This window comes from Lipotes vexillifer, unplaced genomic scaffold, assembly GCF_000442215.2.
Source record: "Lipotes vexillifer unplaced genomic scaffold, Lipotes_vexillifer_v1.1 scaffold751, whole genome shotgun sequence".
Classification (NCBI taxonomy): Eukaryota; Metazoa; Chordata; class Mammalia; order Artiodactyla; family Lipotidae; genus Lipotes; species Lipotes vexillifer.
In genome coordinates this window covers 1163781-1182478 of record NW_006799727.1, presented here as the reverse complement: position 1 = coordinate 1182478, position 18698 = coordinate 1163781, and the positions used below count along the sequence as shown (strand labels likewise).

General features: G+C 40.7%; 1 protein-coding gene across 1 annotated transcript in view; it reads right to left on the bottom strand.

The window, feature by feature from the left end:
* The window catches only part of NRDE2 (NRDE-2, necessary for RNA interference, domain containing), a 44722-nt gene extending 26470 nt beyond the window's left edge, over positions 1-18252 (bottom strand). Inside the window, exons 1-4 of the mRNA XM_007471889.1 lie at positions 18173-18252; positions 4536-4644; positions 3298-3531; positions 43-192 (exon numbers count right to left, since the gene is read on the bottom strand). Coding sequence (XP_007471951.1) covers positions 43-192; positions 3298-3531; positions 4536-4644; positions 18173-18236 — 557 coding nt within the window. The 5' untranslated portion in view covers positions 18237-18252. The remainder of the gene's footprint in view (positions 1-42; positions 193-3297; positions 3532-4535; positions 4645-18172) is intronic.
* Positions 18253-18698: the final 446 nt, after the last annotated feature.

The window sequence follows — 18698 nt, the reverse complement described above, 5'->3', positions numbered from 1 at the left end:
CTCCCACCAGGGAAAACCAGGGAGAGCTATCACGATGGATACCTTGCTACATCTCCTCGGTAAAGAGACTTATACTCCCAGTTTGCAGGATCCGGTTTCTTATCTGTTCTAAAGGTTTCTCTCGTCAGAGCCTGAATGTCCTCAAGCCAAACAAGGTGACGTCCAATATCAGCAGTGGCATTATTTTCTTGACTGTGGGACAAAGGAAGGCGAACAGGAAAAGGGAAGAGGCACTTAGAAATCTTTCGGTTACATATCTCACGTTTCAGGAATGTGAAAGTTACACATTTCAAACTCCATACAGCATCAAGCGCACCTAAGTACATAAAATGTGCACATGCCATAAAAATGGGAAGAGGACTCCTACTCTGGAGAAAGTTTGAAAATACAGAGCAAAAACTGTCAACACTAAGTGACCCTTTACCAAGAAATGAAGTCAACTTATCCCGGAAATACAAGTGAAGGATATAGGTGTTTTTTAAAAAAAATAATTCATTTAAATGATTATAACTTGATTTTCAAGTATATTTATAAACAAGGTTTTTTCTAAAAAAAAAAAGAGAGAGAGAGAAAGATAAGGCTGCCCTAACTTTGCCTAACTTTCTTGAAAGTGCTCAGATAATTTATTCCCATTAAAAACTTAACAACAACGGCAACAAAGCCACAGTTCTGAATGCTTCAGTCTTGCGTGCTACTTAGGTATGGTCTAAGTCTCGTTTTTATAGTCTGGGCTCTGTGTAGGGTGTTTTGCCTATACGTCCGGACTTCTATCTAAAGGGCAGAGAGTCCACTATAAGACAAGACCCTTATTTATCCCTTTGAATCAATTTGTGACTTGGCAGACTTTCAGATACAAAGGGAACCAGTTCCCTAGGAGTCAAAGAAGAGGGAGGTTTTTTTCTGGCATCTAACATCTTTCTTCCTCTAAAGAAAATCAGTTCATAATGCTGCTGACACAAGAAGGTGCCAAAGTAGTGAAAACAGCCATTAAGTGTTGTTCCATCTTTGCTTTCTGGCTCTGCCCAGATAGAAATAAAGATTCTAAAGACTTCTAAATCATTCTTGGCTGGCAACACAAGGGAATGGTATTTCAGGGACACAAAATAGCTACTCAATAAATATTTGTTGAATGATGCATCTTGGGTTAAAATACATGGTGATTTTTTACACATTCCCCTCCAGAACAACTGTGGAGGGTTTTCTGATGACAAAAACTGGAAGGGGCAGCAAAGGGAGAGAAAGAGATCGGTGCATTCCAGAAAGAAATGGAAAGCCAGTGCGGAGAGGGGGCGGAAAGGGCCAGGCTGCCGACCACCCCTGGGGAGCGACAAGCCCTCATTCCTCCCCTACTGGGTACTGCGGTCAGGAAGCAGGCTGTGGTCTAGGCTGTGTAAGAGGAAGGATGCGCCTCCCCCTGAAGGTGAAGAAGAGCTCATCCTAGGAGACAAAGGTCAGTTATAAGCTGTGACCTCTGGGGAAGCTGTCCCTCGATCACCCTGAAATAGAGTCCTATATGGTATGCAACCCACCCCTCCCTCCAGGCCGCTTTCCTGACATCACGGAAAGACTCTCACAACTCAGTAATATCTTATATCTTACTCCCTGTCTGTACAGAAACAAACGATTCTTCCAGGTCACCGTCCCAGGAACAGACTGCAGAAGTGAGTAGTGAGAAAGTAAAAGACAAAGACAAGAACAATCCACTCTGATCTTAATGGGGATCTTCTACAAAATATCAACAGACTTAAAAACGCTGTCTGGATCATAAAACTATCAAGAGGCTGTAAAGATCACCTCTGATGTGGTTAAACACAGGCTGAAAATAACTATCTTTCAAGTTCTTATGGTCGTTCCCATACAGTTTCCGGAAATCCTTTAAAACTCATTTTCCTCAGCCATAAAAAAGATAGTTAAAGATGAGTCTTCAGAACACACAGCAATTAATGTATTTTGCTTTGAAGACATACTAAAAAAGCAGCAATATCAATGGTATATTCATCCATTCATTCATGTAACAAAAACGTACTTGAGCGTTTACTCCACATCAGGCCCAGTGCCAACCGCTGGGGGGGACTCAAAGGCAAGCAAGGTGGGGTGGTTCCCGCCCACAGAAATTCAGCCAAGTTTGAAACCTTGCTGCTAGACTCCTTTATTCCTTCCTCCTCTAGGGTTACAGGGATAGCACCTGAGACACAGAGAAGGCTAAATAAATCTGGGTCCTCTGAGCCACAGAGAACTGCGGCATTCTCCAACACTGATCTGCTGACAAAAGGGTCCCAGAAGACTACGGTGTCTGCCTCTCTGGAGACTACGGGCCGGATTCCAGACTCACTCGGACCAGAGCTCTCACGGACATCAATGGGACTTCTAAGTACACCACAAGAGCAAATAATCCCTGAAGAGTCGCAAAAGTCTTAACAGCACTAAATTTTTTCAAGTATGCCTTGGACAGGACTTAAATTTTCTCTCTTCTAGACCACATGAACAAAGAAAAGAAAAAAAGTTAAATGAGGAATAATAATTCAAGTAGTTTCACCACATAACCACCTGTCTCACGCATGGGAAAAGTGCCTCCCTATGTGAGAGGAAGTTAGATTAAGCAGAGAGGAAAAGCACCTGCTCTGGGGTCAACCTGTAGAACACCTGGAACACTATGCTCAGCGTAGACAGCAGAGCGAAACACGGGGAGAAAAAAGGTCCCCAAGGAAAGGAAATACTGTGGTCATGAGCCATTCTATACCTTTAACACAGTGGTTCTAAACAAATGTGAAATAAGGACAAAAGCAATGATTATTTTTAAGTGCTATATTAACCTTGTGTGTGTGTGTGTGTGTGTGTGTGTGTGTGTGTTATGCACACAGGGGTTCTGATGTGAGTGACTGAAAGGAAGACATATCAAGAAAGAGAATGAAGACATTTTTCTTACTCGTTACAAAAGCGTGTAAAGCTAAGTAGTGACCTGGTTCATATGCCCACTGTAAGGCACATCTGCCATCTTTCAGAAATCCTGTAGACTTTCTGTCTGAATCAGATTTTGACACAATCATTACTGTGTCTAAATAATATTTCTCAAATAAAATCATGGCCCTACTTTTTTTTTAAATGAAAGTTTTCTTTTCTTATGTTGACCTAATGATAGAGCTCTTTTTGTTTTTTTCCCACTTTACTGAGGTATTTATTGACTCCATTTTGATTGAGTGGCTAAATAATCATTCAGATGTCTAACTTGTGGCAACGATCAAGGGAGAAAAAGTCAAGATTTGAAAAATCATAGGTATCTGAGAATAGAAAACCTACTTCGGTTTCTCTGATTCCTTTTTACTGCTTCTGATGCTTCTGGAAGATATGTCCTTTTCAGAATCAGTATATGACTCAGATCCACTGCTACTTGACTGCCCACGTTTTCTCTTGGTTTTCTTGTGGTGCTGATGCTTCCTTTTCTTCTTTTTCTCTTTCTTCTTTTTTCTGCTTGTTTGTTTGGGCTTTTTGTTAGTGTCACTTTCATCTGAAGGCTGTGAATTCAGAGGACTCCTGTTTGGGAAAAGCAACATTAGAATTATTTTCAAAAGAGAATTAGGGAAATAATATTTAAATAAGTATACAAATAAACAAATATGCAAAAGGAAATTCTATAAATGCCCACACAGACTTACTATGTGCCCATACATTATACAGTACCTTCCTGGATTGCAACTCACCTTAAAGATTTAAGAGTTGGACCTAAAATAACATCAGCCGAAGAAATTCTAATCTTTCTAAGATTTCTAAGCTTGTAAACCTATATTTTCATAGCTGTATATTTTTAAATTAATCTACCAGTTATTTTCTCAAATACAGTATGTTTTAATGCTATAAAAGGTTTATTTTCAGTCTTACAGATTATGCCAGCATATCCTTAATGCCAAAAAAAAAAAGGTTTAACTCTGGTCCTTGTTTTTTAAAGTTATAACGAGATCTTCCTCATTACTCCCTCTCATGCATTAACTATTCTCAATTTCTAAAAGCTTCCTACACTTTTAGAGTACATCATATTAATGAGACCATTTGGCCTACATTTGTGAGAGAGCTCATTTCTCAATCCAGTGATCTATAACAAAATTCTTTCAAAGCTGGGTACAGATGTGTGCCATTTTACTTTCCCCAAAGTTTTCATGAGGTTTTATCCTATCCTTCTATTTTTGCATGCAACTTATATCTTTATGCAACTAAAGAAATATCTGAATTACAATATTCTAAAGGTTACTAATGAGGTTAATAAAGTTACTTAAGAATCACAATGATGCCATTTCCCTTGTGGCCTAATTACTGGCAGTAACTGTGTCAGGTACTTGCCACTCCAATGGAAAGGGAAAAAAAGGATAAATCTGTTAAGAGTGAGATAAGGGAAAATAGTCAAAGATTACCTCATTACATCAGGTAAAAGGAAGAGTTTTACTTAACTCTTTCATCACAGGGTTTTCTCTGGAGCATCATTCAAACTAAGCTATAGATGGTACACTGACAAAGACTAAAAATCCACCTATCAAAAAAACTACCTGGTCAGTAGCGACTCTTCAGAAACAAAGGCTGTGACCTCTTCAGTTTGTTGGCTCAGAGATGTTATGGTTCCAACACAAAAGCTTGGGTTGCTCAGCCAGTCTAATTCTGCACATGGGCAAAAAGGAGAAAAGATCAATGAAATTAGCTCAATTGGATTTCTAAAGCAGGAAATCCATCTTACCAGCTGACATCTTAATTCACAGCCGACGTCAGCCAGACATTTTGAACAGTCCACAGAAGCTGAAGGGAAATAATGAAATTGTTATTTCATAGGGCATAGGGCTTTAACACACTCTAAAGTATTTAAAACTGAAATCCTCTTGTGATATCAGGCTGTAGCTTAAGCAAAAGCCATGTAATAAGCATGGCCTAAAATACAACAAGGCTTTACGTATTCCATCCACACTCTAATGAGCATGAACGCTTCCAAAGCATTAGGTTTTAATGACCCCAAATTTGATTTAAACAATTCTGAAAAGTTAAAAAAAAATCAAATCATGCATAGAAACCCACCAGGCTTAACATTATTCCAGAAGATTCAGATATTTTTCTTTAAAAAAAAATTCCAATGTTCTTAGTATAGTAACTTAACATAAGCTTTTCCTTCTAATAGTACTCTGTGAAAATAAAGACAGAAGGTGTCAACTTTTTAAATTAATGCTAAAATTATATAAGATGTTAATAATGATTATCTCTGGGCAATGAGGTTAAATGTCCAAAATTTTTCTTTTTTCTGCTTATCCATTAATTTCTAACTCTTCTATGATGAACTATTTCTAAATTACTTATTTTCTAACTTTTAGGAGTCTTGGCTGTGAAGGAAAGAAAAAGAATGGTGGCAGCAAGGGGGCCCATGGTGGGGTGTGTATTTTGTCCTGCTTTGTTTTAGGATGGGAGGTCACAGCATAATCACATGCTCGGGAGAAAGGACCCACAAAATGGTTGAAGTTAGAAGAGAGAAGGGTTAATTACATTTTTTAACAGTTGTACTGGGATATAGATTATATACAAGGTTCACCAATTTAAAGTGGACAAGTCAGTGGTTTTTAGTATATTTAGAATTGTGCAACTGCCACTGTAAGATAATTTTAGAACATTTTCATCATCCCCAAAAGAAACCCCAGACCTATTAGCAGCAACTCCCCATCACCCACCTCCTGCCCTCCGACTCCCACAACCAGCCCTAGGCAACCACGAATCTACTTTCTCTCTCCATAGATCTGCCTATTTTGGACATTTAATATAAACAAGATCATACAATGTATGGTCTTTTGTAACTGGCTTCTTTTGCTTGGCATAATGTTTTCAAGGTTCATCCATGCTGTATCATGTATCAGTACTCCATTCGTTTTTATTGCTGAATAATAATTCCATTTTATGACTATACCACATTTTATCCTTTAACAGTTGAGGGACACTTGGGTTGCTTCCACTTTTGGCTATTATAAATAATGTTGCTATGAACATCCAGGTACAAGTTTTTATATGGACATATGTTTTCAGTTATCTTGGGCAGATATCTAGGAGCAGAATTGCTGGGTCATATGGTAACTCATGTTCAGCATTTTGAGAAACTGTCAGATTGTTTTCCTAACTGGCTGCACTATTTTATACTCCCATTAACAAGGTATGAGGATTCCAATTTCTCCACATCACTGACAGGTTGTTACTCCCTGTCTTTTAGATTACAGTCATCCTACTGGGTATGCTGTTTTCTCACTGTGGTTCTGATTTCCATTTCCCAGGTGACTAATGATGTTGAGAATCTTTTCATGTGTTTGTTTGTTGGCCCTTCATATTTCAATAGAAATAGTTATTCAAATCTTTTCCCCATTTTTTAACTGGGTTGTCTTTTTATTATTGAGTTGTAAGAGTTCTTTATATATTCTGTATTCTAGTCCCTGGTGGTAACTGCATCTTAGTGAAGAGGGGATATCGGAATGTATGCTCCATGATACAGTACCTTATTTTATTCACTGCTGTATCCCTAGCACTGAGAGCAATGCCTGGCATACATCAGTAGGAGTTTAATAAATATTTGTGGAAAAGAGGGGATGAAGGAAGGAAGGAAAGGTCCTAAAGAGAAAAGGTACATTGAAAAGCAGAGGAAAAAGGGAAAGAAGAGAGGGAGTCTAGCTTATGAAGGGCTTTACTGTAGGCCAAGCAACAGGTTAAGCACTTAATTTACATCTTTTAATCCTCACAACAACCCTCTATAGGAGGTACTACAATTTTCATTGTACAGAAGAGGAAACTAAGGCTCAAAGGGATCAGGTAATTTTTAAGGTCATACTTAGTAAGAGTTAAAAGAATTCTTCATGCAGTCTTTCTTCTATTGTCTCCTTTTTCCTTCTGTGGGGTTCCCTTCCCTTGGGCCTAATTCCTGGCAGGAGGTATGTGAAAATAGCTCCTGTTGCTCCCTGAGATCACAATTATTTTCACAATAATTGGATTCTATCATGAGCAAAGGAAAAGTGGGAAAAAATGGAACAAACAATATGCAAGGAGAGATGCTCTCAAAGAAGTCCATTATATTTTTACATAAATATCTGGATAGTGAGGAGAGCTTGGAGGAAATGTAAAGAAATAGATACGTTAAAACAACAAAGTGTGTAGCTCTCCAAAGTCCTTCAGAAGGTACAAAAAAAAGCTTTTAAAGGATGCATTTAACTTTGCCATATGGGACCACTGTGGGGAGGGAAAAAAAGTAGTTTATAAAGAACTAAAACTCTTGGGTTTTGAACTCAGATCATCACTGACCCTCTGAGTGACCTTCATCTCAATCAAATGACCTTTTATAGGAACAAAAGGTATTTTTACCTGATAAGAAGTTGCTGCTGCTTTTTGGGGGGCGGGAGGAGGGAGGCTATCATATTAGCAGTAACCATGTGCGGAATATTAAAGTAATAATCATTGGGTGTTAGGCCTAGAAAATTTTGGGAGATCACCTAGTCCACAGATTTTCAAACTTTCTTAGCCAAGGAACTCACTGTTCAAGCACAATCTTTCAGAGAAGTTCAAAATGCAGAACAGAAAAAGCAGGATACCCTTGCTGGGGGCTCACAGGGAGGGAGCAGGTCCACAAAGGCTCAGTGGAGCACAGCCTGGATACCCTTCCCTCATTTACAGATCAATAGCCAGAGGCTCAAAGAAGTTAAGTCACACACACATCTGAACCTGGATCTGGGATCCTCCATCCAGCCCTCTCTAACCATGCCATGGTGCTAACTCTTCACCACCTCAACTAAGGAGTTGCTTTTCCTAAGTCTCCCTGCAATCGGTACAGGGGGCTACGACAGCAATTTTCACATTGTAATCTCATTACCTGCATGTCAAGTCTTCCCATCATATTCTAAGCCAAAGGCCAACAACTCAAATCCGTACAGGGACCAGGTGAGTAATGATTACTATGACACTATCGAGAGTGACAACAGAAAAAAAGAAAACGACAAAAATATTCTTCCAGCCAAACAAATATACCAACTGGTTTACAACTCGTGCAACCAAGTTTCCAGCTTACCTCCACTCCCACTCCCTTATTTCCAAACCAAAAGAAACATGAGGGCAGGAGCCATGACTATTCACTCCTGTATTCCCAACTCCTAGCACAGTGCCTTGGTACAAAGTAACTGGAGTCAATAAATATTTGTTGAATAAGTAAAGTGAATGAGGATCTGAATCATATCTCTGCATCCCTGTACCCCCAGCACCTAATTTACAGAACTGAAAAAATTTGATTGTTAAAAGCATGCCATTGGGGCTTCCCTGGCGGCACAGTGGTTGGGAGTCCGCCTGCCGATGCAGGGGACACGGGTTTGTGCCCTGGTCTGGGAGGATCCCGCATGCCGCGGAGCGGCTGGGCCCGTGAGCCATGGCCGCTGAGCCTGCGCGTCCGGAGCCTGTGCTCCGCAACGGGAGCGGCCACAACAGTGAGAGGCCCGTGTACCGCAAACAAAAACAAAAACAAAAACAAATTTTGGGGACTTGCCTGGTTGCAGAGTGGTTAAGAATCCACCTGCCAATGCAGGGAACACGGGTTAGATCCCTGGTCCGGGAAGATCCCACATGCCGCGGAGCAACAAAGTCTGCGCCACAGCTACTGAGCCTGTGCTCTAGAGCTCACGAGCCACAACTACTGAGCCCGCGTGCCACAACTACTGAAGCCCGCGCACCTAGAGCCCGTGCTTCGCAACAAGAGAAGCCACCGCAATGAGAAGCCCGTGCACCACAACGAAGAGTAGCCCCCACTCACCACAACTAGAGAAAGCCCGCGCACAGTAACGAAGACCCAACACAGCCAAAAATAAATAATTATTTTAAAAATTAAAAAGTTAAAAAAATAAAAACAAATTTTGAACAAGTGGATAAAATATCCTTGTTCTACACCCATTCCCCATTGTATTAGGCTTTCCCCTGCTTTTCCAAAGTTCACTTTATGGCACTTTCCTTTTATGAAAGACCTTCAACTAGTACCTATTTTCACTAGCCAAAATCCGAGGAGGATTTTAGCTTTTACCAAAAAAAAAAAAAAAAAAAAAAAAAGGCGAAAAGCAAAAGTAGCCTTCAGTGTTTGTTTTGCAGCGAGCCTTCAGAGAGGCAGTGAGCACCCCAAGCAGCAACAGTGGCCTCACCAAGCTCCTTCCCCAGGAAGGAGCTCAGCATCAAGCCACCATAGCTTTGAACTATGTCTGCGAGTATCTGTGCTTTATCCTTATTTACTTTGTGCATCCATTAGCAAGATGTGTCCTGAAGTAACTGTTTCTTCACTGTACACCATTTCAGCTTAGGACAGGTTTCATCGGAACGCTGCTCTACCTTCAGATAGTGGGGGAAACCTGTATAACAAAATAGCACTGATTATGAGTTTACGTGAACTCAGAGGCAAGCACCACCCCTTCAGTGATAATTCAAAAGACATTTCTAGGGCTCTATAGCATATATATTAGGAAAGGGGGTTATTCCTTTAAAAAGAATGAGCCAAGCTCTTTGTTTTGATGGAAACACTTGATTCCTGACAGAATCTGAGAGCACAAGCATTCGTACAAACAGCACTGGCAAACATGACTAAACTGCATTTAAGACGGTGAGTACAGAGAATCTAAGCAAAGTCAGCCTTTCCACAGAGTTAAGCTACAATTTGAAGAGACCCAGGGATCCCAAAGGTAATGTTTAAACAACCAAACCCCAACGTTCCAATATCACAGTGTGGTTTATAATACAATTTCCAGTGTCAGAAGGACCTGCGTTCAAACACTGGCTTTAAAGTTCATTAGTTGTGCAACTCGGAACAAAAAACCTAATCTCTCCAAGTCTTCTCCTTTCATCCAGCACCTTTTCCCTGAGAGCCAGGCATGGACAAACCCAGGATAGCCCTCAGGGAGCAGACACACTGGCAGTCATTTACATGCAATTAGACAACAGCCAAGATAAAGAAAAGTTACAGGGTATAATGAGAGCACACAGCTGGGTTCCCTAGTCCAAACTAGGTATGGATCAGAGAAAGCTGCCTGGGAGAACAGCTCAATAAGACCTAAAGGATGAGGAAAAAAGTAGGCAAATATGCTCCTAGGAAGCATCTAGGCAGGGGAAATGGCTTATACAAAGGCCCGAGAGTGAGAAAGCATGACTCTCTGGGAAACAGGAGGGAGCTGCTATGGCTGGACCACTGGGAGTGAGCGGGCGGGGGCGGGCAAAATGAAGCCGGAGAGGTTCAGGGGCCTAAAAAACCCTATCAGAGTTTGTGTTTACCCTAAGAGCAATGGGGAAATGCTTGAGTTTGTGGCAAGGGTGACAAAATCAGGCCTAGGGTTCAAAAGATCAGCAGCAAAGAGTAGTGTTTAAGCACACACATTTTTTTTTTTTTTTTTTTTCTTGCGTTATGCGGGCCTCTCACCGCTGTGGCCTCTCCCATTTGCGGAGCACAGGCTCCGGACGCGCAGGCCCAGCGGCCATGGCCCACGGGCCCAGCCGCTCCGCGGCATGTGGGATCCTCCCGAAACGGGGCACGAACCCGCGTCTCCTGCATCGGCAGGCGGACTCTCAAGCACTGCGCCACCAGGGAAGCCCTAAGCACACACATTTTGAAGCTAGATTGCTTGAGCTCAAATCCTGCTTCTGTGCCTGTTTCCTCCTCCCTAAAAATGCTGACAATAATACCAACTTCATAGGGTTGTTATGAGGATTCGGTGACTTAATATGTATTTGTAAAGCATTCAGACCAGTGAATGGCACATAGTGGTCTTTTTAATTTTTTTATTGAAGTATAGTTGATTTACAATGTTGTGCCCATCTCTGCTGTACAGCAAAGTGACTCAGCTATATACATATTCCTTTTTATATTCTTTTCCATTATGGTTTTTCCCAGGATATTGAATATAGTTCCCTGGGCTATACAGTAGGACCCTGTTGTTTATCCATTTTATATACAATAGTTTGTATCTACGAACCCCAAACTCCCAGTCCGTCCCTCCCCCACCCCCCCCTCCCCTGGCAACCACAAGTCTGTTCTCTATGACTGTCTTTCTGTTTTGTAGGTCGGTTCATCTGTGCCATATTTTAGATTCTACATATAAGTGATAGCATATGGTATTTCTCTTTCTTTTTCTGACTTACTTCATTTAGTACAATGATCTCTAGGTACATCCATGTTGTTGCAAATGGTATTATTTCATTCTTTTTTATGGCTGAGTAATATTCCATTGTATATATGTGCCACATCTTCTTTATCCATTCATCTATGGTGGACATTTAGGTTGTTTCCATGTCTTGGCTACTGTGAATGGTGCTGCAATGAACACAGGGTTGCATGTATCTTTTTGAATTACAGTTTTGTCCAGATATATGCCCAGGAGTGACATTGCTGGGTCATATGATAGTTCTATTTTTAGTTTTCTGAGGAACCTCCATACTGTTTCCCACAGTGGCTACACCAACTTACATTCCCACCAACAGTATAAGAGGGTTCCCTTTTCTCCACACTCTCTCCAGCATTTGTTATTTGTACACTTTTTAATGATGGCCATTCTGACCAGTGTGAGGTGGTACCTCACTGTAGTTTTGATTTGCATTTCTCTAATGATTAGCAATGTTGAGCATCTTTCCATGTGTCTATCAGCCATCTGTATGTCTTCTTTGGAGAAATGTCTATTTAGGTCTTCTGCCCAGTTTTCAATTGGGTTGTTTGGTTTTTTGCTGTTGAGTTTTAAGAGCTGTTGGTGTATTTTGGAAATTAAGCCCTTGTTGGTCACATCATTTGCAAATATTTTCTCCCATTCTGTGGGTTGTCTTTTCGTTTTATGGTTTCCTTTGCTGTTCAAAAGTTTGTAAGTTTGATTAGGTCCCGTATGTTTAGTTTTGTTTTTATTTCTATTGTCTTGGGAGACTGACCTAAGAAAACACTGGTACGATTTATATCAGAGACACATACTGTTTTTAAATAAGTAGTTTTAAAATTCTGGCTATGGTGTGGAGAGTGGTTCAAGGAGTGACTATTTAGGAGGCCGCTGTAATAATCCAGGGGATGACCGTGGTGAAAATTATGCAGTGGCCGTGAGAATAGAGGGAAACTAACGAATTTAAGAGTTATTTGGAAGGACTGGATGAAGAATTGAATGGGGGGAACAGGAAGTTGAGGTATGTGTCTAAGTTTTGGCCTGGGAGAATGGTGGTGCCATTTTCTGACATGTGGACACAGGAAGAAGAGCAGGTTTCAGGTAAAAAGACAATGTGTGTAGTTCCTTCCCCCAATATAAATAATAACCTGCTTCATATGCCTCATATCTTCCAGCCCAACTCTGTCTGAATATTCAGCCCCCAAGCAACAATGTTTTAGAGTAGACAAGCCTAATAAATCTGATGGTGTAGAAAGAAAAGCTCGAGAACTGGAGGGATCACACACTGAGGTCTTTCTGCTGCTCCTAACACAAGGGAGGCGCTGGATACCTGTTTGTTGACAGAATGAACGTTACTGAATTTCGCCTCCCCAAAACACTTACTGAGCATGATGCCTGCTTAAATCCTGGCCTGACTCTTAACAGTACCGAGAGAGTGGCGAACAGAGCCTCCCTCACTTGCTTTGGTATTGCTCATCTTTCCTGTCCAGTTTTTTGTTTCTGTTTTTGTTTTTGTTTTTAATTGAAACTCTGCACACACCAGTACTAACACCATCTTACATTTTTATCACATTTTATAGTGTACGGACAAAAGTACAGTGCTTCTATTTTTAACAGCAAAAGACCAGAAACAGTCAAAATGTCCTTAATAGGGACTGACAGAATAAAGTATGTGACATCCACACTATGCAGCTCTGTGGACCAGTCAAAAGTAGTGAGGAAGACTTCTATACTCCACTGTAGAGTGATGTCTGGGATTTTAGGTAAAATGCAGAATAATATGCACTTAAGAAACAGAAGTGTGGGCTTCCCTGGTGGCGCAGTGGTTGAGAGTCCGCCTGCCGATGCAGGGGACACGGGTTCGTGCCCCGGTCTGGGAGGATCCCACATGCCGCGGAGCGGCTGGGCCCGTGAGCCACGGCCGCTGAGCCTGCACGTCCGGAGCCTGTGCTCCGTGACGGGAGAGGCCACAACAGTGAGAGGCCCGCGTACTGCAAAAAAAAAAAAAGAAAAGAAACTGAAGTGGAGGGGGGAGGAGAGATAAATTTGGGACTTGGAATTAACAGATATACATTACTATATATAAAATAGAGAAACGATGAGGACCTATTGTATAGCACAGGGCACTATATTCAGTATCTTGTAATAACCTATAATGGAAAAGAATCGGAAAAAGTATATATATACATATATGTATGTATAACTGAATCAATTTGCTGCATATCTGAAACATTGTAAATTAACTATACTTTAATAAAAAAACAAAAAATTTAAAAAAAGAAACAGAACAGAAATGTAGTTGCTCATGTTAAGGAGGAAAAAAACGGAAGGATATCATTGATTAATAAAAATTCTAAACTGTAGGGGAAAGTTGGAGAATTGAGATGGAGGTTTATTCTCCGAAAATAACTGGGTTATATGTATTTTCAACTTTAGAACCATGTAAATGTTTCACAACATTACAAAACGGGACCAAATCAAAAAGAAGAAAAACACAATCCCCCCAAATTAAAAACAAATATACCTAATTGTATATCAAATTGGTAATGAAACCACACAGAGAATTATTTCCAGTGAATTTAAAACACAGTAATTTGACAGCACATGGGCTGTGGGATACAGCCTAAGGACAAATAGAACCATAAAGAAATAGTGAACTATTTAGTATTAGTCATATTACTATTGCTATTTTGGACCTATCTATAATTGGACTAATAACACCAAGAACTAATATTTTCAGCATAAGAGGAAATGAATATAAATAGTAAATCAAAGAAATCAATTAAAAATCTCATAATCTTAAACTTGGATTAGAAATATCAGTATGAAGTCATGATGTATTTTTCTCTTGCCGGTTCTGGCCACTGAAAATGTTTAGAAGTAATGACAACCCAGTGCCATGAGTACTCCCAACATCCAATTTGTGGTTTTAACATACCCATACCATTTTCCACTAAAAGAAACCAGGGTTCCTTTAAGAAACGGTCAGTTCCAGACCATAATAAAACATGTAAGCGATGAGCTCTGAGCAGCTTTTAGGGCAGAAAGCAAGGAAGTGATTAAAGACAATGGGTTTATGCTAAAAAGACACAGGCCCAACTTGATCAAGGCCCCATTAGCCAAAAATGGGACAATTTGAGCATTAGAAAATAGTATTTGCAATGGACTGAAATATAAGTATGTTAAAAATTCATGAGTTCATAATTAAAGGGGGTGGGGGGAGAAACACCTCGCTTGTCACCTCTAAAAGCTGCCAAGACCCAAACTTGTTATTCTGTAAACTGACAAAAGGAACAAACCAAGTATTCATCCTGTCCTTCCTGCCTGAACTGTATTTCGGGGTATCCCAACAGTGTTGAGAAAAAGTTGTTTATAGGATAACTGATACTAATAAATATAGGAGGAATGCTAAAAATGGAAAATACCCATTTTGTAACCCCAATGAAATGGTGGATCTAAGCAATAATCATAAATGGCTGCAAAAATCATTAGGTGAAAGACTGATGGGCAGCTTCATAATGGATGAATCAGGCCATCCAGGGATCCACTGATAATCTTACTACTAAAAGAGAGAAAACTGGACAGCTCATCTTCCTGATTTAGCTCAACAGCAAGTGTAGAGCACACCCAATGAGGTATTTTCAACTAAAAAAATTGTACCTGAATCTAATTAACTCTCTACATCTAACTACCAGTTTACAGGAAATGCTAGGGTAGAGAAGCATGTTAAATGACACCATAAGGATTTGGTGGGAAATGTCTATAGGACAAATGATGCAGTTTCCTCAACAAATCACAAGGGAAAACAGAAGGGAGGGAGAAATTGTTTTATATTTTTTAAAAAGACCTAAGAGACATATCCAAAATGCAGTGTTGGATTTCTTTGGATACTGACTTGAAGAAACCAACTGTAAAAGGCCATTTTTGAAACAACTCTGGAAATTTGAACATTAACTGACAATTAGATGATATTAAAGAATTATAGTTAATTTCATTATGGCTAATAATGTTGTGTTTAAATTTTTTAAAATACAGTACTTTATAAAAAGCTCTTAACATTCTCTAACAGCATACACAAAAATAAACCCAAACTGGATTAAAGACCTAAAACGTAAGACCGGATGCTGTAAAACTCTTAGAGGAAAACACAGGCAGAACACTCTCTGATATACACTGCAGCAATATCTTTTTGGATCCACCTCTTAGAGTAATGAAAATAAAAACAAAAATAAACAAATGGGACCTCATTAAACTTAAAAGCTTTTGCGCAGCAAAGGGAACCATAAACAAAACGAAAAGACAACCCACAGAATGGGAGAAAACATTTGCAAACAATGTGACCGACAAGGGATTCATCTCCAAAATATACAAACAGCTCATACATACAGCTCATATTGATACAGCTCAATATCAAAAAAGTAAACAATCCAATCAAAAAAAAAAAGAAAAAAAGGGCACAAAATCTAAATAGACATTTCTCCGAAGAAGACATACAGATGACCAAAAAGCACATGAAAAGATGCTCAGCATCACTAATTATTAGAGAATTGCAAATCAAAACTACAGTGAGGTATCAACTCACACCGGTCAGAATGGTCATCATCAAAAAGTCTATAAACAGGGCTTCCCTGGTGGCGAAGTGGTTGAGAGTCCGCCTGCCGATGCAGGGGACATGGGTTCGTGCCCCAGTCCGGAAAGATCCCACATGCCGCGGAGCGGCCAGGCCCGTGAGCCATGGCCGCTGAGCCTGCGCGTCCGGAGCCTGTGCTCCGCAACAGGAGAGGCCACAACAGTGAGAGGCCCACGTACCGCAAAAAAAAAAAAAAAAATGTCTATAAACAGTAAGTGCTGGAGAGGGTGTGGAGAAAAAGGGAACCCTCCTACACTGCTGGTGGGAATGAAAACGGATCCAGCCACTATGGAGAACAGTATGGAGGGTCCTTAAAAAACTAAAAATAGAACTACCATATGACCCAGCAATTCCACTACTGGGCATATACCCTGAGAAAACCATATTTCGAAAAGATACATGCACCCCAGTGTTCACTGCAGCGCTATTTACAATAACCAACACATGGAAGCAACCTAAATGTCCATCAACAGATGAATGGATAAAGAAGATGTGGTGCATATATACAATGGAATATTACTCAACCATAAAAAAGAGTGAAATAATGCCATTTGCAACAACATGGATGGACCTAGAGATTATCACAGTAAGTGAAGTCAGAGAAAGAGAAAGACAAACACCATATGCTATCACTTATATGGGGAATCTAAAAAATGATACAGATGAACTTATTTACAAACCAGAAACAGACTCACAGACTTAGAAAACAAACTTATGGTTACCAAAGCGGAAAGGTGGGGGGTGAGGAATAAATTAGGAGGTCAGGATTAACATATATACATTACTATATATAAAATGGATAATCAACAAGGACCTACTGTATAGCACAGGGAACTCTACTCAATACTCTGTAATAACCTATATGGGAAAAGAATCTGAAAAAGAATAGATATACGTATAACTAAGTCATCTTGTTGTACACCTGGAATTAACACATTTTAAATCAACTACACTGCAATATAAAATAAAAATTAAAAAAACAAAACAAAAATAAATAAATTTAAAAAGAATAAAAAGCTCTTTTACAATCATTACCCCGATGCTGAGTACCCAGAAGATGTCCAATAAATACTGGTTAAGATAAATGACAAGAGCAACACTCCCCTGTAAACCTGCCACTTCACCTTCCCAAAATAAAAGGATTAATCCTTGGCCTGTTATTCAAGTCAGTACCATCCCTCATCACCAGTTCCAACCATATTTCCCAAAGTGCCTCCTTACACCTCTACATTTCCAGACAAATTGAACTAACTGCAGTTTTTTGCAGAGGTCTCGTGTTTTCCTTCGTGCGTGCCTTTGAAGGCCCTGGAATGCCCTTCCACCATCTCTTTGTCCAAATCCTACCCTCTTGAAGACCCATCTCCAAAGTTAGCTCCTATATAATACTTTCTTTGAACCTCCCCACAGAAGTCATTATTCCTCTGGTTCACCTGTGTCATCTATAACATCCCACCTTGTATGTACTGTTACTTTTTTGTTAAGTACTTACTATTGGTATGTCCATTCAGCTAATATTTATGGAACACCTACTATACTTTGGGCCTGTGCTAGGGGTTAACGATGCTGCAATGAATAGACAAAACACTGTTTCTGACTACATGGATGTTACGGTCTAGTAAAGGATGACCAAAATTATATAAGAAATTACTCACAATTATGAGAAGTATACCAAAAAAAGAAATGTAGGAATTACGACAGGATACGATAAAGGTGTCAGACACAGCTGGACTCTGCCACATAAGGGCATGATTTAGGATTAATCACTTTAAATTACAATTCACTATGTGCCACAGCTTTTAACAATGCAGATATGGGAACGCTTAAGGCTTAAATAAAATATGTAATGCCATTACCTGACCTACAGTCGACCCGCAATAAATAAATGTTAGTTCTTATTCCCAGCAGCTGTGCCCATCTGGAGAGAAACTGTGTTTGATTAGCCTTTGGATCCTAATTCTCTAGCTCTTGGTCTGCCAAAAGATATGAGCCCAATAAACAATTCAGAAATAAGGAGAACAGAGAAGGAAAAACAGCTGTAATAAGAACACCCAGCATTTGCATCAGGAGTCTCCCCGAGATGTGGAGTACCATTGTTTCCATTTTACAGGTGAAGTAACTGAGGCTGGGGGAAGAAAACGGGGCTCAACAATATGATTACATGGAAGTCCCAGCTCCGAGGCCTCTCCTGGTCTGTCTTTCTCCTTTTGGACTCTTCAACTCTAGCCCAGAAACCCGGACGAGTGCCGCTGCTCCTCCCACAAGGCTTTGCAGTACCGCGGAGAACTCTGGGATACAAATGAATAAACAAATCCAAGGCAAGGGCGAGACCTGGGCCCGAGAAACTCCGCCCTAAGCCCGCCAAGTACCTTCTCCATCCCTTTTGTGTGCTTACCTTTCCTGGGGCTCCCGCTCTCAGGCTCCTCACTAACACCCGCAAAGGCGGGGAACAGCGCCATGATCACAGGCCACACCGCCTTTTCACTCCACAAAAATGGCGGCGGGAAACCGAGGCCGGTAGTAAGGCCCTTGCGGTCGGTGTGCACTCTGGGAAGTGTAGTTTTCCCGTCGGTCCTTTGGCCTGGACCCCAACCGCGGGGGCGGGGCGGAATGAAAGGGGACGGGACGTGATGGGGGAGGGGCGGAAGGGACCACTTCCCAGTAATTAGTACCGTCAGGCATCTGTGAGAACCAGAAAATGCTGAGACTGGAGGTGCAGCTGTTCAGAGCACAAAGTTCAAGGAAGTTGGGATTCTGATTACACCCCTGTGTTCACACCATGGCTTCCTAACTGAGTCAAATCAAACTCCCTAAGCTTCAGGGGTTTTTTGGGGTTTTGCGGGGGGTTTTTTGCAGTACGCGGGCCTCTCACTGTTGCGGCCTCTCCCGTTGTGGAGCACAGGCTCCGGACGCGCAGGCTC